At 40.4% G+C, this 26,225-nt stretch overlaps 1 protein-coding gene across 1 annotated transcript in view; it reads right to left on the reverse strand.

The window, feature by feature from the left end:
- Positions 1 to 26,225, reverse strand: part of TTN (titin) — a 239,103-nt gene that overhangs the window by 28,530 nt on the left and 184,348 nt on the right. The window contains exons 248-265 of the mRNA XM_039387980.1: positions 25,341 to 25,616; positions 24,926 to 25,225; positions 24,533 to 24,835; positions 23,998 to 24,297; positions 23,585 to 23,872; positions 23,196 to 23,492; positions 22,804 to 23,106; positions 22,405 to 22,710; positions 21,336 to 21,623; positions 20,941 to 21,231; positions 20,547 to 20,834; positions 19,787 to 20,377; positions 19,588 to 19,692; positions 18,889 to 19,086; positions 18,508 to 18,804; positions 17,797 to 18,384; positions 17,402 to 17,704; positions 179 to 17,284 (exon numbers count right to left, since the gene is read on the reverse strand). Coding sequence (XP_039243914.1) covers positions 179 to 17,284; positions 17,402 to 17,704; positions 17,797 to 18,384; positions 18,508 to 18,804; positions 18,889 to 19,086; positions 19,588 to 19,692; positions 19,787 to 20,377; positions 20,547 to 20,834; positions 20,941 to 21,231; positions 21,336 to 21,623; positions 22,405 to 22,710; positions 22,804 to 23,106; positions 23,196 to 23,492; positions 23,585 to 23,872; positions 23,998 to 24,297; positions 24,533 to 24,835; positions 24,926 to 25,225; positions 25,341 to 25,616 — 22,428 coding nt within the window. The remainder of the gene's footprint in view (positions 1 to 178; positions 17,285 to 17,401; positions 17,705 to 17,796; positions 18,385 to 18,507; positions 18,805 to 18,888; positions 19,087 to 19,587; positions 19,693 to 19,786; positions 20,378 to 20,546; positions 20,835 to 20,940; positions 21,232 to 21,335; positions 21,624 to 22,404; positions 22,711 to 22,803; positions 23,107 to 23,195; positions 23,493 to 23,584; positions 23,873 to 23,997; positions 24,298 to 24,532; positions 24,836 to 24,925; positions 25,226 to 25,340; positions 25,617 to 26,225) is intronic.

Here is a 26,225-nt window from a genome sequence, read left to right on the forward strand (position 1 = left end):
AGAATTTAAAATTCAAGCTATTATTTATCCCTTTTTCATTTCTTAAACCACAGACAAACCTACAAAAAAATGACCTATTTTACTGTTAGTGGATTTAAAACTTTTTTACATTATTTCAAAATAAAAACTTTAAAACATATAAAGCATTAAAAAAATATTTTTTCATAGTAAGACATACCTGTTATTTTTGTTCCTTCCTTGGTCTCAGAAGGCACTCCAACACCATACTCATTTTCTCCAGAGACCCGGAAGTAGTAAATGCCACCTTCTTGCAAACCAGTCACTTTGTAGGACAGGCGATGACAATTGTTTGTCACAGTGACCCATGCTTTTTTGCTAGCTTCTCGTTTTTCAATAACATAGTTCTTTACAGGTGCTCCGCCATCATTTTCAGGAACATCCCAGGATAACACAGCAGATTCTTTAGTTATGTCTTTTGTTGCAATATTAGATGGTGGGCCAGGAGTATCAAGAACTTTGACAATTAAAGTCAACGTAGCAGTGTTCAGGATGTTTTGTAGTGTTAACGTGTATTTTCCAGAATCATTCCTTGTTGCTTTTTCAATAGTGAGAGATGTACAATTATCTGAAGTGTCAATGCTTGCTCGTACACGGAGATCAGTGTCTGGTTTGTTCCATGTTACATTTGGGACTGGTTTGCCTCTGAAAGGAACAGTCATTGTGAATGATCCACCAGCCCTTACAATTAAAGTCTTCCGCATTTCACTGTCAATATCAAAAGCAGGTTCTTCCTCTCTTTCTTTTGCCAGCTGAGGTTCTGAGACATCACTTGGTTCACTGACACCCATTTTGTTAATAGATTTCACTCTAAAAACATACTCAGAGCCTGATACTAATCCACTTATAGTATATTCTGTGCCTCTTAAATTCTGAATAGCAGTTGTCCAGTCAGTTTCATCAGTTTTCTTGTATTCAACAGTGTATCCTGTTACTGGGGCACCTCCATCAAACAGTGGCTTTGTCCAACCAATTGTGATATTTGACCTTGTAGAATCCATAATCTTAGGTTTAGATGGGGGTGATGGCAAGAAGATTGGATCTTCTGCTTTAATCAATGGTGTGGTTTCACTTGGGAGACTGAGGCCAGCAGCATTTTCTGCATAAACCCGGAATTCATATTCACATCCTTCACGGAGACCAGATGATTTCACTCTTAAATCATAAACTGGCTTTTTGTTTACACGAATCCATCTTAGGCTGGTTTTCTCACGCCTTTCAATTACGTAGCCAGAGATCTCACTGCCTCCATCAGACTCAGGTCTTGCCCAGCACAGAGTTATCGAATCTTTGCTCACACTGGTAATCTCTAAAGATGTAGGTGGACTTGGAACTGTAAATGGGTCTAGGGCTTTGACAGCAACACTTTCTAGAGGCTCACCAACACCGTATTTGTTAACTCCCATCACTCTGAAAATATACTCATTACCCTTTAGTAATTTTGTCACTTTACAGGATGTTGTTCTAAGCTCTCCTTCACAAAGTGTCCATGCAATTCTGCTGGTCTCACGTTTTTCCACAATATAATAATCAATATCTGCACCACCATTTTCTTGAGGGGGTCCCCATGATAAATGGCACTTTTCAGCAGTAAGGCCTTTTATTTCTAATGGGCCTGCAGGTGGGCCAGGTCTGTCAAGTACTTTGCAATTAATTGCCAAAGATTTTGTTCCTGCAACATTTTGTAATGTTAGTACATACTGTCCTGAATCACTTCGGATACAGTCCTTAATGGTTATTGCAGTTGTATAATCTGTTGAGACTATTTCAACTCTAGCTTTTCCTTCAAGCTCCTTACCATCCTTTGTCCATGAAACCACAGGTATTGGCCGACCTGCAATATCAGCATTGACTTTAAACACTTCTCCAGCTTTCACAACTACAACATCCCTGAATTTGGCATCCATCATAATTCTTGGAGCCTCTACATCATCTTTTACGGTCACAGGTCCAGTTGATTCAGATGGCTGACTGAAGAGTCCAGCAGCATTCTTTGCAATCACATGGAATTCATATCGCTGGTCTTCCGTAAGTCCACCTACGTCAAAGTATGTTTCTTGCACATTAGTAAAATTACATTTTAGCCAGCGACCATCTGGTAGCTCTCTGCGTTCAATAATATATCCTGTTACTTTAGCTCCACCATCATATTCTGGTTTAGTCCACTTCAGTGAGACAGATGTTCTTGTAATATTAATAACTTCTGGTTGACCAGGAGGATCACATGGATCTCTTGCAGCAACTGGTTCACATGATTTACTGCATTTGCCTATTCCAGCAATGTTTTCTGCATACACACGATATTCATATAGCAGTCCTTCATCAAGACCTGTAACTTTCATTTGTGTATCAGTTATAAGGCTCTTGTTGACTTTTGTCCAGAGAATGCTGCTTCTTTCCTTACGCTCCAAGTGATATCCTAGTACTACGCTACCTCCATCATTAACTGGTACCTGCCACGTTACAATCATGAAAGCTTTAGTTGCGTGTGCCACGTGAGGAGTACCAGGTGGACCTGGAGGCTTAAATGGATACTCTGCTACAACAGAAGGAGAATTAGTGTAAGTGCTTTTCCCATAGCGGTTTTCTGCACAAATACGGAACTGATATTCAGATCCAGTGATGAGTCGAGATACTTTAATTGATGTTCTTGCAACTGCTGCAGATACTACCTCCCATGTTGTTGTGGTAGTGTCTCTCTTCTCCACAATGTAATTGCTAATATGGCACCCACCATCATATTCTGGAGGTTTCCAAGACAATGTTACACTATCAGCACTAACTTCATCAATATGAACATCAGTTGGTGGCCCTGGTCTGTCAAGAACAACTACAGTTAAAGAAGTTGTTGTTGATCCTGCAGTATTTGAAAGATGTAATTCATAATGTCCCAAATCTTCATGTGAAGCTTCCTTGATGGACAGTGAAGTTGAAGTCTTTGATGTCTCAACATTTACCCTGGTTGTCTGTTTTAAGGGATTCCCATCCTTCTTCCAGCTAACAGTTGGAAGAGGTCGCCCTCTGAATGGAATATCGATCTTAAGATCATCTCCAGCTTTCACAGTGAATGTGTTGAAAAGGAGCTCAACAGAGGGCTGGATTTCAATATCTTTTGCAATGACCGGGACACCAAGTTCTCTTGGATCACTTTTTCCTTTTTCATTAACAGCAATCACTCTGAAACTGTACTCTTCTCCCATACTTAAGCCTGTTATTGTTGCTTCTAATGTTTTCACCTGCGTGCATGCAGTCCATTTTACACTTCCTTTAGTTTGCATTTCTACTACATAACCAGTAATTTTACTGCCACCATCACTCTCTGGCTTTTCCCATTTAATTGAAACAGAGTTGCGAGTCACATCAACAAGCATGACCTTTGCAGGTGGAGAAGGTGGTTCAGACACCTTAATTGGGTCAGCTGTTTCTGCTGGTAAGCCAACCCCATATTCATTTACAGCTAGAACCCGGAAGTAATAACTACATCCTTCTTGTAGTTGAGTAATCTTGAAGGAATTCTTAGTGCAGTTGTTTGTAACTGTAGCATAAGCCTTTCTTGTGGATTCTCGCTTTTCAACTACATAGTTGGTAATTTTAGCTCCACCATCAATAAGTGGTGGTTCCCAGGCTAAAGTTACAAAATCTTTTTTCACTTCTCTGATTGTCAGGTTTATAGGTGCACTAGGTGTATCAAGCACTCTGACATTAACAAAAGCTGATTTTTTACCACTGTTGTTCTCTAATGTAAGATTGTATCTACCACTATCAAATCTATTGACATTGTCAATGACCAGCATTGTATAGGAACTGGTAACTTCAATCTGAGCTCGCTCACTAATTGTTCCTTCTGCTTTCTCCCATTTAACTTCAGGTTCTGGTCTTCCTTTGATGGTGACAAACAGGCGTAATGTACCACTAGCACGTACAGTGACTACTTTTCTGAGATCTGCATCAAGTTCAATTTCAGGAGGTTCAATCTTGTCCTCTGCTAAGACTGCACCAGGTATAGTAGCAGGTTCTCCTACTCCTTCTGAGTTGACGGCACAGATTCGGAAGTTATATTCCTGGTTCTCTTTTAGTTTGGTCACGGTGAACTGTTTTGCTTGTAGGCCTGTTGGTGGGGTGCAGGTAGTCCATTCATCAGCGGCAGCTTCTTTTACTTCTACTACATATCCCTTAACAGGAGCACCACCATCATAAATAGGCTTACTCCAGGCAAGGGAAACTGATGACCTGGAAGTATCTGTAACCTTTGGATTGGTGGGTGGACCTGGGGGATATAATACATCACAAGCACGATAGAAAATGGATGGCTCACTGGGTTCCCCTACCCCCGCAGCATTTTCAGCAGAAACTCTAAATTCATAGAAATGCCCATCAGTAAGACCTGTTGCTCTGAATCGCAAGTCTGTCAGCCTTTTCTTATTGCATTTGGTCCACCGGATACCATCTTTGTCTCGTTTTTCAAGTATGTAACCTTCAATTTCAGCTCCTCCATTGTCTTCTGGGCGACCCCATGTCACCACCATAGAATCTTTTGTGATTGCTGAAACTTCAGGTGTTGAAGGAGGACCAGGGGGTTTGTATGGATTACGAGCCACAATTGGTTCAGATTCCAAGGGCTCTCCAATTCCGTATTTATTCACAGCCATTACACGGAAAATGTACTCATTGCCAGGAAGGAGTCTGGTTACTTTGAGGTTAAGAGCCTGCACATCTGTTGCTACTTGTGTCCATGAAAGTCTGCTTGTCTCTCTCTTCTCAATGATATAATGTGAAATATTAGAACCACCATCCTGTAATGGTGGAGCCCATGACAAGTAGCATTTTTCTGCAGTGACACCTGTAACCTTCAAAGGTCCTTCTGGAGGTCCTGGTCTGTCAAGCACTTTTACAGTGATTGGTATAGATTTGGTGCCACCAACATTTTTGAGGTTAAGAGTATAGTGACCTCCATCTACTCTTATACAGTCTTTGACAGTGAGAGTTGTTTTCTGAATGGTGGATTTAATTTCCATTCTTGCAGTTGCTTCTTCAAGGTCTTTACCATCTTTTGACCATGAAATGTCAGGAATAGGTTTGCCATGGATATCGGCTTCAAGAACAAAGGTTTCTCCAGCATGAACAACAATGACATCTCTGTATTTAGGATCCAATGAAGCCCCTGGTGCTTCAATTTCATCTCTGGCAGTAATGGGCCCTGTACTTTCAGATGGTTCACTCAAGCAACCTGCTGCATTTCTTGCAATTACTCTAAATTCATATCGTTGGTTTTCAACAAGACCACTTACTGTAAATTCTGTTTCCAGCACATTTGTAAAGCTGGCTTTCATCCAGCGACCATCTGGTAGTTCTTTCTTTTCTACAATATAACCAGTTATTTTGCTTCCACCATCATATTCTGGTTTTTTCCACTGCAGTGTAATATTACTTCTTGTAACAACAATGGCATCTGGGCGGCCAGGTGGGTCGCAAGGATCTCGGGCAACATACAGTTCTGATACTTTGCTGACTTTGCCAATGCCAACAATGTTTTCAGCAGAAACTCTGAACTCATATTCAAGACCTTCTTCAAGACCATCTGTTTTATATTTGGTGTCGGTAATGAGTGACTTGTTCTGTTTTGTCCAAAGAATGCTGTTCTTATCTTTACGCTCAAGATGGTAGCCAAGAACTTTGCTTCCTCCATCATTAACTGGTTCATGCCACTGTACAATCATATGGTCTTTGGAAGTTGCTGTTACAAATGGGGTTCCAGGTGGTCCAGGCACCTTGTAGGGGTATTGTACAACAATTGGTTTAGAAGCCAAAGGAGAGCTCTTTCCATATCTATTTTCAGCAGTAATCCTGAACTGGTATTCAGTACCTGTTTTAAGCTTTGTTGCTTTGATAGTTGTTCTTGCAACAGTTGCTGACACAATGCTCCATGTGGTAGTGCTTGTGTCACGCTTTTCTACTATATAGTTGCTTATCTGACAGCCGCCAGTATAATCAGGTGGATCCCATGATAAAACAACAAAGTCTGCACTAACTTCGTCAAATCGGACAGGTCCCCGTGGTGGGCCAGGCTTTTCCAGTACAATTATGCTCAGATGCTCTGTTGCTGTACCTGCTGCATTTGTTGCTGTTACTGTATATTTACCAAAGTCTTCCTTGTTGCTTTCTTTAATATGTAAGATCGTTGATGTTGTTGTATCCTGAATATTTATTCTGGTTGTCTGTTTCAGTGGCTGCTCATCTTTTGTCCAAGTAATAGTAGGTTTGGGTCTACCTATAAATGGTACTTCTACTTTTAGATCTTCTCCAGCTTGTACACTGTATGTATTAAACATCAGTTTGAAACTTGGCTCAATTGTCAAGTCTTTAGCTATCACAGGAATTCCAAGTGCTCTAGGATCACTTTTTCCTTTTTCATTGTAGGCAATCACACGGAATTGATATTCCTGTCCTGGACTCAAACCAGACACCACTGCGTTGCATGTTTTGGACTCACTAACAACACTCCATTTTTCTGTTCCTTTAGGCAGCATTTCAACAATGTATCCCAAAATTCTGCTACCTCCATCATGTTCAGGTTTTTCCCATGTAAGTGATGCACTTCTCTGAGTCACATCAGTGAGTAATACTTTCCCAGGAGGCAGAGGTGGCTCTGAGGCTTTGACAGCATCCCTGGTTTCAACTGGAACACCAATTCCAAATTCATTTTCAGCCATAACTCTGAAGTAATAAATTGCTCCTTCTGTAAGATTTTCAACTTTAAAACTTGTCTTGCCACACTTAGCACTTACATTTGCAAATGCCTTCCTGGTTGACTCACGCTTGTCTATTACATAGTTCTTTACCTTGGCACCACCATCAATAATGGGTGGTTCCCAAGATAATACAGCAGAATCCTTCTTTATATCTTTTACCACTAAGTTTTGTGGTGGTCCTGGTGTGTCCAAGACTTTAAGTGTAACAAATGCAGATTTAGAACCGCTGCTGTTCTCCAACTTAAGAATATACTTTCCAGCATCATTTCTATCACAGTTGTCAATTGAAAGTTGTGTGAAATTTATGCCTTTATCAATCTGAACCTTTTCTGTGAATTCACCTTCTTCTCGGGACCATGCGATGTCTGGTGTTGGTCGTCCCCTGAATGGTATGTGAATCCTAGCAGACCCACCAGCTCTAACCACTATACCCTTCCTTAGCTCTGAATCAATATCAAGTTCTGGAGCTTCAAGTTTGTCTTCTGGTTTAATAGTGCCAGGAACTGATGCAGCCTCTCCTACACCAATCTTGTTGAGAGCGCACACTCGTAATTTGTATTCTTGATGTTCAGTAAGCTTTTTGATTTCAAATCGAGTGGCACGTATACCTGTTTGTGGTGTAACAAGTGACCATTCATCTTCATCTGCCTTACAGATTTCTACAAGGTATCCCTGGATTTCACAACCACCATCATAAATAGGTTTACTCCAACCAAGTAGAACTGAACTTTTGGTGGTATCCACAACATGGGTATTTGTTGGAGGGCCAGGCTTGAACATTGGGTCACAAGCTTTAAAGTAAGGAGAAACTTGGCTTGGTTCACCCACTCCAGCAGCATTTTCAGCAGAAACTCTAAATTCATATTCATGATCCTCTGTTAATCCTGTAACTCTTAATCGCAAATCTGTAATTCGCCGTTTATTGCATTTTATCCATCTGATGCCTGCTCGGTCTCTCTTTTCTACAATGTAACCTACGATTTCACTACCACCATCACTATCCGGACGGGTCCAGCAGACAGTCATAGAATCCTTTGTGATGTTGGTAATTTCCAAGGCCTTTGGTGGTCCAGGAACCACAAATGGATTTTTCATCATCACTGGCACAGATTCTAATGGCTCCCCAACCCCATATTTGTTAACTGCCATAATACGGAAGACATACTCATTTCCTTCCAAGAGTTTTGTTACTTTCAGCATTGTAGGTAAAACCTCTGAAGCAACCACAGTCCATGCCAAGCGACTAGTTTCTCTCTTCTCTACAATATAATGAGAAATATCACTGCCACCATCATGAAGAGGAGGAGCCCACGCCAATGCACATTTTTCAGCTGTGACTCCTGTCACTTGGACTGGACCCTCTGGAGGTCCTGGCCTGTCCAGGACTTTTACGTTTACTGTTACTGTCTTTGTTCCAGCAACATTAGAGGCTTCTAAAATGTACTGTCCACCATCAACTCTAATGGCATCTTTTACAACTATTAATGCACTGAAATCTGTGTTCTTTATTTCACATCTAGAAGTTTCCTCAAGCTCTTTATCTCCTTTGTACCACTTAATGGTTGGTAGTGGCTTTCCGTGAACATCAGCCTCAAGTCTGAATGTTTCACCAGCATTTACAACAATTGTGTCTTTGTACTTTGGATCCATTGAAATTCGTGGAAGTTCAACTTCATCCCTTGCTGTTATTGGACCTGTACTGTCAGAAGGTTTGCTTATTGCACCTGCAGCATTCTTCGCAATTACTCTAAATTCATATCTTTGGTCTTCAGTAAGCCCTGTTACAGTGAACTGAGTTTCAATGATATTTGTGAAGCTGGCTTTCATCCAGCGACCATCTGGTAAGTCACGTTTCTCTACAATATAACCAGTAATCTTACTTCCACCATCATATTCTGGTTTGGTCCATTGTAGAGTAATAGAGCTTCTTTTTATTATTATAGCTTCTGGGCGACCTGGAGGATCACATGGATCACGAGCTACATAGCACTCAGAAACTTTACTTGTTCTGCCTACACCAACAATATTTTCTGCAGAAACTCGAAATTCATATTCAATTCCTTCTTCAAGGTTATTTGTCTTAAAACTTGTGTCCTGAATAATAGTCTTGTTCACTTTAGTCCATAAAATGCTGTTTTTCTCCTTTCTCTCAAGATGGTAGCCCAACACTCTACTGCCACCATCATTTACTGGTTCATGCCACTGTACAACCATGGAGTCTTTTGTAACCGTTGTCACAAATGGTGTGCCAGGAGGTCCTGGTTCCTTGTAGGGGTACTGCGCTACAACTGGTGCAGATTCCAATGCAAAACTCTGCCCATACCTGTTCTCAGCAAATATTCTGAACTGGTATTCTGAACCAGTTTTCAGTTTAGTCACTTTCAGTGTAGTTCTTGCAACAGTAGCTGAAACTGTTTCCCATACAGTGGTTGTTGTATCTCTCTTGTGAACAACATAGTTGGTGATTTGGCAGCCTCCTGTGTATGCTGGGGGGTTCCATGATAGGGTAATACTTTCTGCACTTATTTCATCAAACTTCACAGGCCCTACTGGAGGGTCAGGTTTGTCTAGAGTTATAATGTCAATAGAGGCAGACTTTTGCCCAACAACATTAGCCACAGTGATTTCGTAAGTGCCACTGTCCTCTTTGCTAGTTTCCTTAAGATTCAGTATAGTGAGATCAGCTGAATCGCTTACATTGATTCTTGTTGTCTGCCTTAATGGCTGGCCATCTTTTACCCAGGTAACAGTTGGTTTAGGTCGACCTGCAATTGGTATTTCTACTTTCAGATCTTGTCCCACTTGAACACTGTAACTGTGAAAAGCAGGTCTAACATCAGGTTCAATCACTAGGTCTTTGGCAACTATTGGAACTGCAAGTGCTCTAGGATCACTCTTACCCTTTTCATTTACAGCCATTACTCTAAAAAGATATTCTTCCCCTTGAGTTAGGTTAGTAATAACTGCTTCAAGTGTCTTTACACGAGCACACTCTGACCACTTCTCACTACCCTTTGCTTGCATTTCAACAATGTATTGTATGATTTTGCTACCACCATCATGTTCCGGTTTTGCCCAGCTTAGTGAGACACTGTTTCTTGTGACATCATCCACTGTTATTTTCCCAGGAGGCTGTGGAACTTCAGCAACTTTAACTGGGTCACTGGTTTCTGCAGGGAGGCCAATTCCATATTCATTCTCAGCAGAAATTCTAAAGAAGTAATAGCAGCCCTCCTGAAGTTGATCTACTTTCCATGAAGTCTTGTGGCAGTTGGTTACAACAGCTGCATATGCCTTTCTTGTTGCTTCACGCTTTTCAATAATGAAATTCTTTATTTTTGCTCCACCATCCAAGAGAGGAGGCTCCCATGAAAGTGAAACAGAGTCTTTAGTGATCTCTCTGATCTTTAAATTAACAGGTGCACTCGGGGTATCCAGTACTCTTACGCTGACAAAGGCAGACTTTGTTCCACTGCTGTTTTCCAAGGTCAGAGTATACTTTCCAGTATCAAATCTGTTAACATTGTCTAGAACAAGGGAAGTAAAGCTGCTAGTGGTATCAATAATAGCTGCTTCTCTGATGTCACCATCCACTTTACCCCATTTTACTTCAGGTGTTGGACGACCTCTGATGGGAACAAACAATCTTAAGGAACCTCCTGCCCTCACATTTACAACCTTCCTTAATTCCATGTCAAGGTCAAGGTCTGGTGCCTCCATCTTTTCTTCTACAATAACAGAACCAGGAACATCTGCATGCTCTCCAACTCCTGCTTTATTAACTGCACATATGCGGAATTTGTATTCATGTTTTTCCACTAATTTTTCTACTTCCATGTGGGTATTCTTAATTCCAGTTGCGGGAGTACAGATTTTCCATTCACCATCACTTACATCACATTTTTCCACAATGTATCCCTGAATTTCAGAGCCACCATCATAGATAGGTTTACCCCACGAAAGGAAGACTGAAGATCTTGTAACATCCACAACTTTGGGATTATTGGGTGGACCTGGCTTGTAAATAGGATCGCATGCTTTGTAGTAAGTGGAAGGTGGGCTTGGTTCACTAAGACCAGCAGCATTTTCAGCTGAAACTCTGTACTCATAATCATGATTTTCTATAAGACCAGTCACTCTGTATCGTAGTTCACTGATCAGGCGTTTGTTACATCTTGTCCAGCGAATACCTTCCTTATCTCGTTTTTCAAGAACGTAACCTAGGATTTCACTACCACCATCTGAGGCTGGCCTTTCCCATACAACTATCATAGAATCCTTGGTAACGGCTGTGACTTCTGGTGCCTTTGGTGGAAGTGGCACCGAAAATGGGTTCTTTGCGAGTACTGGTTCAGATTCAAGGGGTTCACCAACACCATATTTATTTACTGCCATGATGCGGAAAACATACTCATTTCCTTCTAAAAGTTTTGTAACTTTGCAATTTAGGGTTTGCACATTTGAGTCAACGACAGTCCACACCAAGCGACTGGTTTCCCTTTTTTCTACAACGTAGTGTGAAATTTCACTACCACCATCCTGTAGCGGTGGTTTCCATGACAATGTGCATTTTTCAGCAGTAACACCGGTAATCTCAACAGGTCCTTCTGGTGGTCCAGGTCTATCAAGAACTTTGACGTTAACAGGAACCTTCTTTTCACCTGCAACGTTCTTTGCCAGTAGGACGTACTGACCACTGTCAACTCTTGTGGCTTCCTTCACACTAAGGCTTGTTGCGAAATCGGTGCTTTTTATTTCCATGCGAGCAGTGCTTGTCAGCTCATGATCGCCTTTTAACCACTGAATGGAAGGTATTGGTTTGCCATGAACATCAGCATCAAGCTTGAATGACTCACCAGCGTTCACTACAATAGTGTCTTTGTATTTTGGATCCATGCTTATATGGGGTGGTTCTACTTCATCTCTTGCTGTAATTGCCCCTGAGCTCTCAGACGGTTCACTGAAAACACCTGCAGCATTTCGTGCTATAACACGGAACTCATATCTCTGGTTTTCGACTAGACCAGTTACTTCAAATTGAGTATCAATGACATTTGTAAAACTTGCTTTCATCCAACGGCCATCAGGTAATTCCTTCTTTTCAACAACATAGCCTGTGATCTTACTTCCACCATCATATATAGGTTTCTTCCACTGAAGTGTTACTGAGCTTCTTGTGACAATTACAGGTTCTGGACGACCTGGAGGGTCACATGGATCACGTGCAGTATAGCATTCAGATCCTCTACTTGCCTTTCCAATTCCCACTATGTTTTCTGCATAGACTCTGAACTCATATTCAAGACCTTCCTCAAGACCAGTTGTCTTAAATTTGGTATCTGGAATAGGTGTTTTATTCAGTTTAGCCCACAGAATGCTGTTTCTTTCTTTACGCTCCAAATGATACCCAATGATCCTGCTACCACCATCATTGACTGGTTCATTCCATTGTACCACCATGCTGTCTTTTGAGATATTTGTTACAAAAGGTGTTCCAGGTGGACCGGGAACTTTAAATGGGTATTGGGCTATGATTGACTCTGAAGTGAGATATGTACTCTTCCCATATCTGTTTTCAGCTGCGATTCTGAACTGATATTCACAGCCAGTCTTTAAACGACATGCTTTTATAGTTGTTCTTGCAACTGTAGCTGACACAATGTGCCAAGTTGTGGTAGAAGTGTCTCTTCTCTCTACAATGTAATTATTGATAGAGCTACCACCATCATACTTGGGTGGTTCCCAGGAAATGGTAATACTATCTGCTGTTACTTCATCTACTTTTACTGGTCCAGTTGGAGGTCCTGGTTTGTCAAGGACAACAATATTTAGGGTCTCAGTTGCTTCACCAGCAGAGTTTGTAAGTTTAACTAAATATGTCCCCACATCTTCTCTGCAGGCTTCTTTTATTGTTAACACTGTGTTGTTTTCTGAACTTTCTGCATTTACTCTTGTAGTCTGCTTCAATGCCACATTGTCTTTATGCCAAAGCACTGCTGGTTTGGGTCGACCAACAAAAGGAACATCAACCTTTAAGTCCTCTCCTGCTAGAACACTGAAAGTGGTAAATAGTAGTTTGAAAGCTGGTGGAATTACAAGATCTTTTGCAACAACTGGTATACCCAGCTGGCGAGGATCACTGATACCTTTCTCATTCTGAGCTGAAACACGGAAGGTGTATTCTTCACCTTGGATCAGTCCTGTGATGGTGGCTTCAGTAACTTTTACTGTAGCACAGGTTGACCACTTTTCACTGCCTTTGCTTTGCATTTCTACAATGTAGCCCAGAATTCTGCTACCACCATCATGTTCAGGTTTTTCCCAAGATAAGGATACGCTATTTCTCGTCACATCCAACAAAGTTATTTTCCCTGGTGGAAGTGGTCTTTCTGATACTTTCACGGATTCTGAAGTTTCAACTGGAAGGCCTATTCCATACTCATTTTCAGCTAGGACTCTGAAGTAGTAGTTGCAGCCTTCTTGCAGTGAATCAACTTTCCAGCTGGTCTTGTGGCAATTGGCATTAACAGTTGAATAAGCTTTTCTTGTCGATTCACGCTTTTCAACAATGTAATTTTTTATTTTAGAGCCACCATCTATAAGAGGAGGTTCCCATGTGAGTGTAACCGAAGATTTCGTAACTTCTTTTATTTTCAAATCTTGAGGTGCTCCTGGGGTATCAAGAACTCTGACATTCACAAATGCTGACTTACTACCTGAGCTGTTTTCAACTGTCAGTATGTATTTGCCACTATCAAATCTATTTACATTTTCAATGATAAGTAAAGTATAAGAGCTTGTTGATTCAATGCTAGCTCTATCCAAAGATTCCCCATGTTCTCTTGTCCATTTTACTTCAGGTGCTGGTCTTCCCTTAATTGGGACAAAGAGCCTTAGAGTACAGCAGGCTCTAAGAGTGACAACTTTACGTAGTTCTGCATCAAGTTCAATCTCTGGAGGTAGCATTCTTTCTTCAGCTTTTGGAGTCCCAGGAACAAGAGCGGGTTCTCCAAGACCTTCAGAGTTCATAGCATATATTCTTATTTTATACTCTTGATTTTCTTTCAGATCAGTGATGGTAAAAGAAGTGGCCTTTAGACCTATTGGTGGAGTTACAATCTTCCACTCATCTTCTTCGGGTAGTGCAATCTCAACCATGTAACCTGTGATCTCTGAACCACCATCATATATTGGTTTGTTCCATGCTATTGTAATTGAGGACTTGCTGCTATCCAAAACACGAGGATTACCTGGGGGACCAGGCTTAAATACAGTATCACAAGCTTTATAGAATGGACTGGTTGGGCTTGGCTCACTGACTCCAGCAGCATTTTCAGCCATGACTCTGTATTCATATTCATGGCCTTCTGTTAGTCCAGACACTTTATAACGTAAGTCAGTAACAACCCTTTTGTTACATTTCACCCACCGTAGACCAGCCCTGTCTCGACGTTCCACAATATAGTTAGTTATTGGGCTCCCACCATCAGAATCAGGATGGCCCCAACAGACAACCATGGAATCTTTTGTAATTGCTGTAACTTCAGGTGTTTTAGGTGGATCAGGTGGCACATATGGATTTACTGCAAGAACAGGTTCTGATTCTAGAGGCTCGCCAACTCCATACTTGTTAACAGCCATAACTCGGAAAACGTACTCATTGCCCTTCAGCAGCTTAGTAACCTTCAGTTTAGTCACTGGAACTTCTGTGGCTACAGCTGTCCATGCCAATCTACTGGTTTCTCGTTTTTCAACCACATAATGGTCAATCTTTGCTCCTCCGTCATCCAGTGGGGGTAGCCATGACAGCACACACTTTTCTGCAGTGACTTCAGACACAGCCAAAGGCCCTTCTGGGGGACCAGGTCTATCAAGAACTTTAACATTGAAGATATGCTTGGCAAAGCCACCAGGATTTGTTGCAGTAAGTGTATAAGCACCACCGTCTCTTCTTGAGGAATCCTTATTGATAAGTACAGTAGAGAAATCTGCCATTTTTATTTCTAATTTTGCTGTGTCTTCAAGTTCTTTTTCTCCCTTTGTCCATGTCATAGTTGGTGGAGGGCGACCTGAAACATCAGCCTCAAGTCTGAAAAGTTCACCTGCTTTCAGCACTATGGTGTCTTTGTATTTAGCATCCACTTTTATCCTTGGTGCTTCAATGTCATCTCTACAAGTGATTGCATCTGATGGCTCAGAGGGCTGACTAACAGCTCCACCAGCATTCCTAGCAATCACACGGAATTCATAGGCAGCGTCTTCTGTCAAACCACTTACAGTGAATTCAGTCTCTAGTATATTGCTGAAATTAGCCTTGAGCCAACGGCCATTAGGAAGGTCTCTTTTTTCAACGGTATAGCCAGTTATCTTAAAACCTCCATTATATTCCGGTTTAGTCCACTTCAGTGTAACTGCATGTCTTGTAATGTTCAGAGGTATTGGCTTACCAGGTGGATCTATCGGGTCCAGGGCAAACACAGGCTCAGATGGCTTGCTTGGCTTACTCTTCCCAGCTAGATTTTCTGCTATAACACGGAATTCATATGCAATGCCATCGGTAAGTCCAGATGATTTAAAGATATTGCCTGATACCAGCATTTTACTTACAGTCTGCCAAAGAATGCTGTTTCTCTCTTTTCTTTCAACGTGATATCCCAGTATAGGGCTTCCACCATCAGTAACTGGCTCATTCCAGCTAATGGTCATAGTTTCTTTGGTGACTGCTATCACCTGAGGAGTGCCAGGAGGCCCAGGTACCTTAAATGGGTAGTTGGCAACTACAGACCCTGAAGTAATGGCTGGACCAATTCCATATCTGTTTTGAGCTCTAACACGGAACTGATATTCAACTCCAGTAGTAAGACGAACAGCTTTAAATGTAGTACGTATCACTGTAGTTGCCAATTCAGTCCATGTGGTACTGTCAGTTTGACGCATTTCTACAACATAGTTACTTATTGGTACACCACCATCATTCAAAGGAGGCTCCCATGAGAAAGTTAGGAAATCAGATGAAATTTCATCAAATTTGATTGGTCCAGTAGGAGGCCCAGGTATGTCATGAACCTGAACTGTGATTACTTCACTAACTTCTCCAACAATATTTTTGGCTGACAGTGGGTATTGACCACTATCACTTCGAATACATTCATTGATGGTTAGTATGGTTGCAGTTGCAGTATTTTCATAATTTACTCTTTGTGTTTGCTTAAGTATCTGGTCTTCTTTCTTCCAGGTCACAGTAGGCCTTGGACGACCAAGTACGGGGATTTCAATCTTGATATTGTCACCAGCTTTGGCAATGACTGTTTTCTGGTAGATAGCTCGGAGGTCAAACTCTGGGAGCATAGTTTGCTCCTTGATAATAACTGGTCTGCTTTCTCTTGGGGCACTTCTTCCAGCGCTGTTAACTGCCATAACCTGGAAAGTATACTCTTCATTTTCAGTTAGATTCTTTACTACGCAGTCCAGTGTTTTTACAGTGGTGATGTGTGCCCACTGGTTGGTTCCTTTTCTCTGTGCTTCAATTACATACCCAGTGATCTTGCTGCCACCATCGTGTTCTGGTTTCGGCCAAGCTAGGCTAACTGAGTTCCGTGTTACATCCATAATATTAAGGCTCTCTGGTGGGGACGGTGCCTCAGAAGCTCTCACTGGTTCTGCAGTTTCAGCTGGTTCACCAATACCATACTCATTTTCAGCCAGTACTCTGAAATAGTATTCACATCCCTCAGCCAAATTAGGAATCTTGAAGGAACACTTCTGGCAGTTGGTTGTGACTGTTGAATATGCCTTCCGAGTTGATTCACGTTTCTCAACAATATAGTTTGTTATACGGGAACCTCCATCTACCAGAGGCATATCCCATTGGAGGGTGATGCTGTCCTTGGTTATTTCTCTAGGCTTAAGGTTTATTGGTGGACCTGGTGTATCCAAAACTTTTACATTTACAAAGCCAGTCTTCTTACCAGCAGCATTTTCAAGAGTCATTACGTATTTTCCTGCATCATATCTGGTGCACTCTGTGACAATCAACAGCGTAAAGGAGTCGGTATTTTCAATACTGGCACGTCCTTTGAGTGAAACATCATCTTTTGTCCATGTAACTTCTGGAGTTGGACGCCCTTTAATTGGTACAAAAATCCGAATAGTTAATCCAGCTCTAACAACAAGAGTTCTTCTTAGCTCAGCATCTAATTCAAAGTCAGGAATCTCTTCTCGGTCTTTGATTTCCACACTTGGAATTATTGCTGGTTCACCGACACCTGCAGCATTCATGGCAGAGATTCTGAAATTGTATTTGGCTCCTGTCTGCAGATGAGCTACAACAAACTGAGTGATTCTTAAAGCAGTCCCTATAGTGTCTTTTACCCATTCTTCTTCTCCTTCCTTTTGATGCTCTACTATATAGCCAGTGATGTCAAGACCACCATCATAGTGAGGCTTGCCCCAGGCTAAAGATGCACTTGTCTTTGTAGTATCAGTCACTCTTGGATTTGCAGGCGGACCTGGTGGGTCTGAAAAGCAAGGAAAAGATAAAACATTACATCACAGAGGAGGCCATTCTTATGCTCTCTGAATGTGCTCCCCGCCTATCCCACCCACCCCCAAAAAAGAAAAGGCATGATACTAACATGCAACATCTTTGCATAGGACTGAGTTTGAAGTGTCACTTGGTGGTCCAACTCCTGCTCTGTTTTCTGCACTGACACGGAATTCATATTCATTTCCTTCCAGAAGACCAGTTACTTTGCATCTAAGATCTGAAACTGGTTTCTTTGTTGCTCTAACCCATCTTAAACCTTTCTTTTCTCTCCGCTCCACATGGTAACCTGTGATTTCACTTCCACCATCATCAACTGGCCTTTTCCAGGTAACTGTGGCAGTATTTTTAGTCACATTTGTTACTTCTGGTTTACCAGGAGGGCCTGGAGGACCTGTTAAGGAAGAAAAATTACAATTAAAACAAAAATCAAGTCTTTAGAGATTAATAAAAACTCACTGGAACCTCTTAGCTTGTTCTACTTACCAAATCTATCCACCATTTTAACTGGTTCTGATTGTACTGGTTCACCCTTGCCATATTGATTTACTGCTGAGACACGGAAAACATATTCATTTCCTTGAATGAGCTTGCTAACAACATGCCTACAGGTTTCAATATTTTCAGCAACCAATGTCCAGAGCAGTCGACTAGTTTCTCTCTTTTCAAGAACATATGATTTGACTGGTGATCCACCATCTTCTGCAGGAGGTGACCATGTAAGAGTTGCTTTTTCTGCTGAAACATTGCTGATCTCAATAGGCCCTGGCGGTCCTGGTATATCTAAAACTTTCACTTGTACACTCTCCTGCTTAGTGCCAAAAGGATTGGTTGCAGTGATTGTGTATTCTCCAGAATCTTTTCTGGCTGCATATTTGACAGTTAGAGTAGAAGAAGTTGGTTTGGTTTCAATGTGCACAAGCTCTGAAGGTCTAAAATCTTTTCCAGCTTTTGACCACGCTGAAGTTGGAGGTGGTTTGCCACGGATACTAATAGCAGACAGTGTAATGGTGTCTCCTGCTTTTACTGTTAAACCTTCTTTCAAAGGAGGATCCAGAACAATGGTTGGTGCCTCTGTCAAAAAAAAACAGACAAAAAAATCCTGATTGTTAGAACAAGAACACAGGGGGAAATAAAGAGGAGATTTGGTATTAATTATTCAAATAAAATTCTACCTATTCAATGCCATCTACATACCATATTCATCCTTGCATATTATGGTTCCTGTGGATTCAGATGGAGGACTGATGGCTCCAGCTGTGTTCTTTGCTCTAATTCTGAACTCATATTTGGAGCCTTCAATAAGGTCAGTTACAGTAAACGCACAGTCAGGAACATTCACGTGATTAGCTTTTGTCCAAGTCTTTTTGGGTAAATCACGCTTTTCAACAATATAGCCAGTTAATTTATGTCCACCATCATATTTTGGTTCTGTCCAAATGAGTGTTACTGAGTTCCTGGTTACATTGATAACTTCAGGTTTCCCAGGGGGATCTAGAAGAAAAAATAATAAATAGTGGTCAAACGAAAGTTATTTCAAATTTCAGATTTTTCCTTTTTATTCTGCTGATGGCTTACCAATAGGATCAAGTGCCACAACTGGTTCAGATGGAAGACTTGGTTTACCTACTCCAGCCATATTGATTGCCATTACTCTGAATTCATATTCCAGACCTTCAGTTAACCCTGTCACTCTGAAATCTTTCATTCTTATTGGTGTTGTATTTGCTCTCTTCCACAGAAGACTATTCCTTTCTTTAACTTCAATGTGATAACCTAGAAGATAAATGATGAGATGAAAATATGGGGGAGGTTTCTAGAAATCTTAATTTCTCATGGCATTGTGAAACGTATGTTACATAGGCATTATGCAAGAGGAGCACTGAAAACCAGATTAAGAAATGGATGTGGACATACATGATAGATGTATGTAATTGCAATGACAAGATGTTTGTAAATGCAAATTGCTAATTTTATGGACCCAAGTATTGTCACATATAGTTCTTTTGTTAGATATTTTGTCTCTGAGCAAAAATATTGTTCCTCAGGTAGTATTTTCACAATGTTTAATTTTTTTAATCATATTGAAAAAACAGGAAGCAAAACAGTGAAATCAATCAATTGATCAATCAATCGATCGATCAATCAATCAATTGATCGATCAATCAATCAATCACTCAATTCAAAGCATAAACACCTGATAGTTTTATCTTACCCTTTGACAGAGAGAAAGAACTGTTAAGAACTTAAATACTAGGGATGTTTTTGGGGATGTACCTGTGATTGGTGATCCTCCAGTTCTTCTGGGATCAGTCCAAGTTAAAGCTACAGATTCATGCTGAACAGCAACAATGTTGGGGGGTGGAGGAGCATCTGGCACATCTAAACAGTATTTAAAAAATGCAGTTATCATTAAAAATTAATATTGCCCCTTTAACACTTTTTTCCAATTTCATAAATTATAATGGATACTTACCAAATGGATGTTTTGCAATGACAGGGTCAGATTTAAGACCTTCACCTACTCCATATTTATTTTCAGCCCTGATCCTGAATGTATATTCATTTCCTTCATGAAGTCTTGTAACTCTAAAAGTGGTTTTCTGGACTGCAGAGGCACAAGTCACCCACTTGTTGTTTACATTATCTCTCTTCTCTAGAACATAGTTAGTGATTTCTGAACCACCATCATCTTTTGGAGGGCCCCACTTTAAGGTTATGGCATCAGCTGTGACTTCTTCAAATTTCACTGGACCTGTTGGTATGCCAGGTTTGCCAACAACTTTCACAAAAATAGTGCCTTCCTTGCTGCCAACAACATTCTTCAGAGTTATTGTGTATTTTCCAGCATCAGCTTTCTGGCAGTCATGTACTACAAGAGTGGTGTTAACTGCTGTAGATTCAAATGCAACTCTTCCACTCTCAGTAAGTGCCTGGTCTTCATCCTTCTTCCAAGTTACAGTTGGGACAGGCTTGCCTTTCATAGGGATTTTAAGACGGAAATTGCTACCTTCTTTAGCAATATAGCACAAATCAGGTAGATCTCTTAAGTCAAGTTCAGGTGCCACTGTAAAAAATAAAGGAAACCAGTTATTCAACAATGCATAAACTTTGTGGTAAAATTAAGATCTGTTTTAAAGGTGTCTGATTTGTATGCCTGCATAGCAATGATAGTACATATAAAATAAATATAATTTGGGTAAGTGAAGCATTGAAATAATGATCTTGCTTCTCACCAACATCATCTCTTGCTACAATTGTGAGCTCTGATGGAGTTCCATATCCAGCATCATTCTGGGCTCTCACTCTGAAAGTGTATTCCTGTCCTTCTTTTAGGTCTCTCATTGAAAAATGGAGGTTCTTTCCCCGCATGACTTCTTGCCATTTATCTTCACCAACCAGGACCTCAACAACATATGCAATAATACGGCTTCCACCATCACTGATAGGTTTTTTCCATACCAAATTGCATGATGATTTTGTTACAGCTGAAGCTTTTAGATCCACAACTGGCCCAGGTGTTTCTAGAAGGAAGAAAATCATACTAAGTGTCCAGTTAAGCTAAAAATAAACATTATTTGAATAAAAAAATGAATAAAAAAATAGGTGAAGTGGATCCATTTTTCCTACCAGAAGCTTTAACAGCATCACGAGTTTCACAGGGATCACCAATACCATATTCATTTTCAGCAAAAACTCTGAAGAAGTAAGATTTGCCTTCTTCTAAGTTAGTTATCCTGTAGCTTGTCTTTGGACATTCTGTTGTTACTGTGGACCATGATTTTCTTTCTGCATCCCGTTTTTCAACAACATAATTTTTGATTGGACTGCCCCCATCTATTAGAGGAGGTTCCCATGTAATGTAGGCAGAATCCTTAGATGCTTCCTTTACAATCAGGTTAACTGGAGGGCCTGGAGTATCTGCATAAACACAAGACCACCATATTTGATATAGTAATAAAATTTTAAAAAATCAGTTAAAAAGTCAACAAATATATTATAATGGGGAAAACCCTGAGACTTACCAAGTACTTTTACAACAATGGTGTACTCCTTTTTGCCACAGCTGTTCTCTAGACTGAGGACATATTTTCCAGCATCATATTTATTTACATTTTCACAACGCAGGAAGGTATCAAAATCAGTTGACTTGATATCTAATCCTTGTCTATCTCTTAGGTTGGCACCCACTTTAGACCATGTAATTTTTGGAGGTGGACGTCCTCTTACTGGCACATAAAGTCTCATTGTGACTCCAGCACGCAACACAAGGACTTTCCTTAGTTCTGCATCAAGTTCTCCTTCAGGTGGAACTGTGTGTTTAACAAAAAACCATAAAATTAAAGCATCATCTTTAAAGCTATCACCAAAGTTACTGTTACAGAAGGTCCCTCTTTACTGGATTTTCACTAGATAAACCAACTTCTCATGCCTGTGATAATGTTAGTAAGTGTCCTGACTCCTGTTTGAAGGTAATTTGCAAATGTGGCATTTTTTGCACTGATTTCACTTCCTTTTTTTCCTGCCTTTTCCACCATTTATGTTAGAAAGTCTTCTAGTTTTTTTGGAACTCAAAGGAATTTCAAAGCCTCCTGGACTCTACTGCTTTTCTTGAACCAAGACAGTTCTGTGAACCAATGCTTTGGTACATACAGCAAAATGCATACAAAACCCAGCATGGCTTTTAAGGAGTAAATGTCATACAATCAAATACTGTGTCACATAGCTGCTTAGAATAGTAATCTTGGCTTCAAATTATTCAGAAGACCTGAAGATGACTGAAAGTTTTAAGAATAGAAAAGAGATCTTAAAAGTTTAATTTTAGAATTAGAGAAAGAAAGATATCTTGATGAACCCAAATAGGAGGCAGAAGGCTATAAAGCATACAAATAAAAAAAACAGACACTAGCCAAATTCTACTCTGTTCCTAACTGCCCTGTGCTCTTCCAAATTAGCTGCTTTTAGCCTGCATTTTTTGAGTAATAACGTTCCAAATTAATCTGCGCCCGTGATCTGTGACAAACTCTGTCTTTGGAACTCATCCCATGAATTAAAGTAAAAGTCAACTAGGTAACTGGGTTTCAGTGAACATACTTAAAATGTCTTTGGCAGTGTGTTTATCAGGAACATCACTTGGGTCACTGTATCCAATCTTATTGACAGCATAAACACGGAACTGGTACTCTGTATCTTCCATCAGTCCTGTTACCACAAATTGCGTAGCCTGTAAATTCTTTGGTACATTGCATCTGACCCAGTTGTCTGTGTCAGCTCTTTTTGATTCCACTAGATAACCAATAATAGGGCTTCCTCCATCATATGCTGGTTTGCTCCATGACAGGCTTATTGAGTTACGAGTAGTATCAACCACTTTCGGGAAAGCAGGTGGGCCAGGAGGATCTGAGAATTAAAATAGCATAAAGTTATTGTACCAAATGCTGTATGATAGTATTTGGAAATAATAATGGAAAATATCTGAGACTTTAAGCTTACATTGAGGATCACGAGCATACACTGCTTTAGATGGTGCGCTAGGCTTGCCAGGTCCAGCTTTATTCAATGCTATCACCCGGTACTCATATTCTGTTCCTTCTTGGAGTCCAGTAGCTTTAACAGTTCTTTCAATGACAGGCTTTCTGTTTACCTTTGTCCAGTTAAGAGCCTTAGTTTCACGCTTCTCGAGGATATAACCAGTTATTGGGGATCCACCATCATCAGCTGGTGGCTTCCAGCTAACAGTCATAAAGTCTTTCGTTACATTGCTAATTACTGGTGGATCACAAGGTCCGGGTACATCTGTGGAGATTTATTTGAAAATTACGTTCACATTCATAAGTGCACACAAAAAAACAGTGACTAATGAAAGTATCCCACAAAGCACGTACCATATGGATTCTTAGCAACTGCTGGTTCAGTCAAGATAGGGTCTCCAACACCGTATTTGTTTTCAGCACAAATGCGGAACTGGTACTCATGTCCTTCTATTAGTTTCTCCACTGTGCAGCTTGTAATGGGTACATTGGCACTGACCTGGGCCCAGTTCGGTCTGCTTGTTTCACGCTTGTCTACAATGTAGTTAGTAATTTCTGAACCTCCATCTTCCAGAGGAGGCTCCCAAGAAAGCATTGCACGATCTGCATACATGTGTTTGATTTTGACAGAAGCTGGTGGACCAGGCTTATCTAGAACAATTAACATCACATTATTATAGCTCTATCTCTTGCTATATAATTCAATCATTAAAGTATTTGTTAATTGACAGTCTTTAGCTTACCAAGTACTTTAAGCCTAATGGTTGCTGACTTTGATCCACTTGCATTTTCAGCAGTAATAGTGTAGTCTCCTGTTTGCTTCCTGTTAACACTGAACAACTCAACTGTAGCAAGATTTCTCTTAGTAGTGATCTTAACACCTTCAGATGGCTTTAAAACTTCTCCTTCTTTCTTCCAGGTGATTGTTGGCATCGGCTTGCCATATACATTTGCCTCCAGACGCACATTAGTTCCAGCTTTTACTGTAAGCTGTGATTGCATAGACAGATCCAACTCTATTCTGGGAGGAACTGAAAGGAAACAGTCTAAGGGTTAATCAGTGTATTAAGAGATAAACATCTCATTCTTGACATGAGATTTAGTTCAACATGCACAGACTCTTACCAGAGTTATCAAATGCTTTTACATTCCTTACCATTTTCTGGATGAATGGTCACCGGATCAGAAGGTTCTGAAGGTGGGCTGATGTTAACTGCTGTCTTGGCAATTGCTCTAAATTGATACTGAGCATTTTCTTCCAAACCAGTAGCAGTGTACTCTTCTAGGGGTATTTGATGTGGAGTTGTATTGCACCGAACCCACTTATCACCAGGTAATTTGCAAGCTTCCACAAAGTAGCCAATTAGTTTGCTACCACCATCATGCTTTGGTCTTGTCCATACCAGTGATGCAGTACTCTTAGTGACATCAATAACTTCAGGTTTTCCAGGGGGATCTAAGGCAAATGAAAACATTTTGTAGTCTGTTTTTCCAAAAAAGAGCTAACATATTAAAAAATGGCTTTAATAATGCTGTTTCCTATTTACTGCATACCCACACAGTGCACTCACAGTAAAGTCATAGTAAGCATGAAAATATAGACAAAAGGGCAAACTGAAGATCATAAAGAGTGGCAGATATATTGAAAATGATCAGAGAAACAGTAGTTTGTATTGGTATGTTTGGCTTACCAACTGGTGCTCTTGCTGTGACAAACTCAGTTGGTTTACTAGGTTTACTTGCTCCAGCTCTGTTCAATGCATAAATTCTGAAAGTATACTCAAGACCTTCGATGATCCCCACACAAGGGTATTCTGTGGAGCGCACAGCTGTATCATTAGCTTTCACCCACAGCAGACTGTTCCTTTCCTTGCGTTCAATGAGATAACCAGTAATTGGACTGCCTCCATCACTATCTGGCTTATCCCAAGCAACAAAAATGCAGTCCTTATTGACTTTGGTAATTCGTGCATTCTTTGGTTCACTAGGAACATCTAGAAAGAAATACAAAGATATATATCAACTATATGTTTTCTTACTAGAAAGATTAAATAGAGAAACACTGCTAACAAAAACTAGCATACCAAATGGGAACCTTGCGATCATCTTGCCAGAAGCAAGCGGCTCAGAAATCCCAAAACGATTTTCAGCACGAACGCGGAACATATATTCCTCTCCAGGAATAAGTTTTCCAATTCTGCAGGTTGTCTTTGTGACAGAAGATAAAGCTGTTACCCAGTCTCCGCGGCTTACATCACATTTCTCAACTACATAGTTTGTAATGTTGCTGCCACCATCTTCAAGAGGTATGTGCCATGAAAGAGTGCAAGCATCAGCATCAATTTCAGAAATATCAAATGGAGGCTGTGGTGGACCTGGCTTATCTGTACAAAAAAAGTACATTAAGAAAAAAGGGATGAAAGGAAATGGCAACCACTGGAATATACTAAAACTAGCTTTGTATAAAACTGGGTTGAAAAACAATCAAATGGAACATACCCATGACTGTCACTCTGATTTTCTGACTATCAGTACCAGAGCTATTCTCTGCAGTAAGAGTGTAAAAATCAGAATCTTTTCTAGTCACATCCTTAATGATAAGAACAGAAGACTTTTCTGCTTTATGCACAGCCAGGCGACTGGATGTAACTACTTCTTGATCTCCTTTCAACCATTTACAGACTGGCTGAGGTTTCCCATATACATGAGCTTCAATTCTCAGTTTCTTTCCAGCTTTAATGTGAACATGATCAGGCATCAAAATCTTAGGTGGGACTGTAAAAAAAAAAAAATCAGACATGTAAATTAAATTACTGTGATATATTAATTTACTTTTTCTTATTTTTTCATGTGAAACATTTCTGCTTCTCTCTCAAGAGGAATGACCAGTAGGAATGAACAGATAACTTTTAATTTAGGTTCTACTTTTACATTCTTGTACAGTTTACAAGAGAATACTTATGAGTTTGGATTGCCTTCACACACATTTATGTAGAGATTTGTGCACTATTAGTGCTTGAAATGTAATTCCTCTTTATATCTGGAGCTTGTTGCTCACTTATTGCTGACTTTCTACAAGACAAACATGAAGGAGAAGAAAAGAAACGCTGAAGTTCTGAACTCAACCCACTTGCACAGTCAATCTTTTTTATCTTTGAATTACTCTTCTACTTCTTCTTTTGCACAAAAGTTTTCAAGTTTCTTCCAAAAGAAACATGACAGCTTGTTTGGTGTAGTTTTCTTCCTGCCATTGTCTAGTTTTTCTGTGTCTCTGTCTTTCTCTTCCCATGTCACAATACCCTTACCCCTAGGTCTCCTGTGCTTCAGGGACCCTGCCACTTTAAATAGGCCAACCTGTCCTCCCTGCCTTTTACTTTTTATTCC

The sequence above is a fragment of the Pipra filicauda genome, unplaced genomic scaffold, assembly GCF_003945595.2.
Source record: "Pipra filicauda isolate LSUMZ 115617 unplaced genomic scaffold, ASM394559v2 scaffold5_size6683894_pilon, whole genome shotgun sequence".
Lineage (NCBI taxonomy): Eukaryota > Metazoa > Chordata > Aves > Passeriformes > Pipridae > Pipra > Pipra filicauda.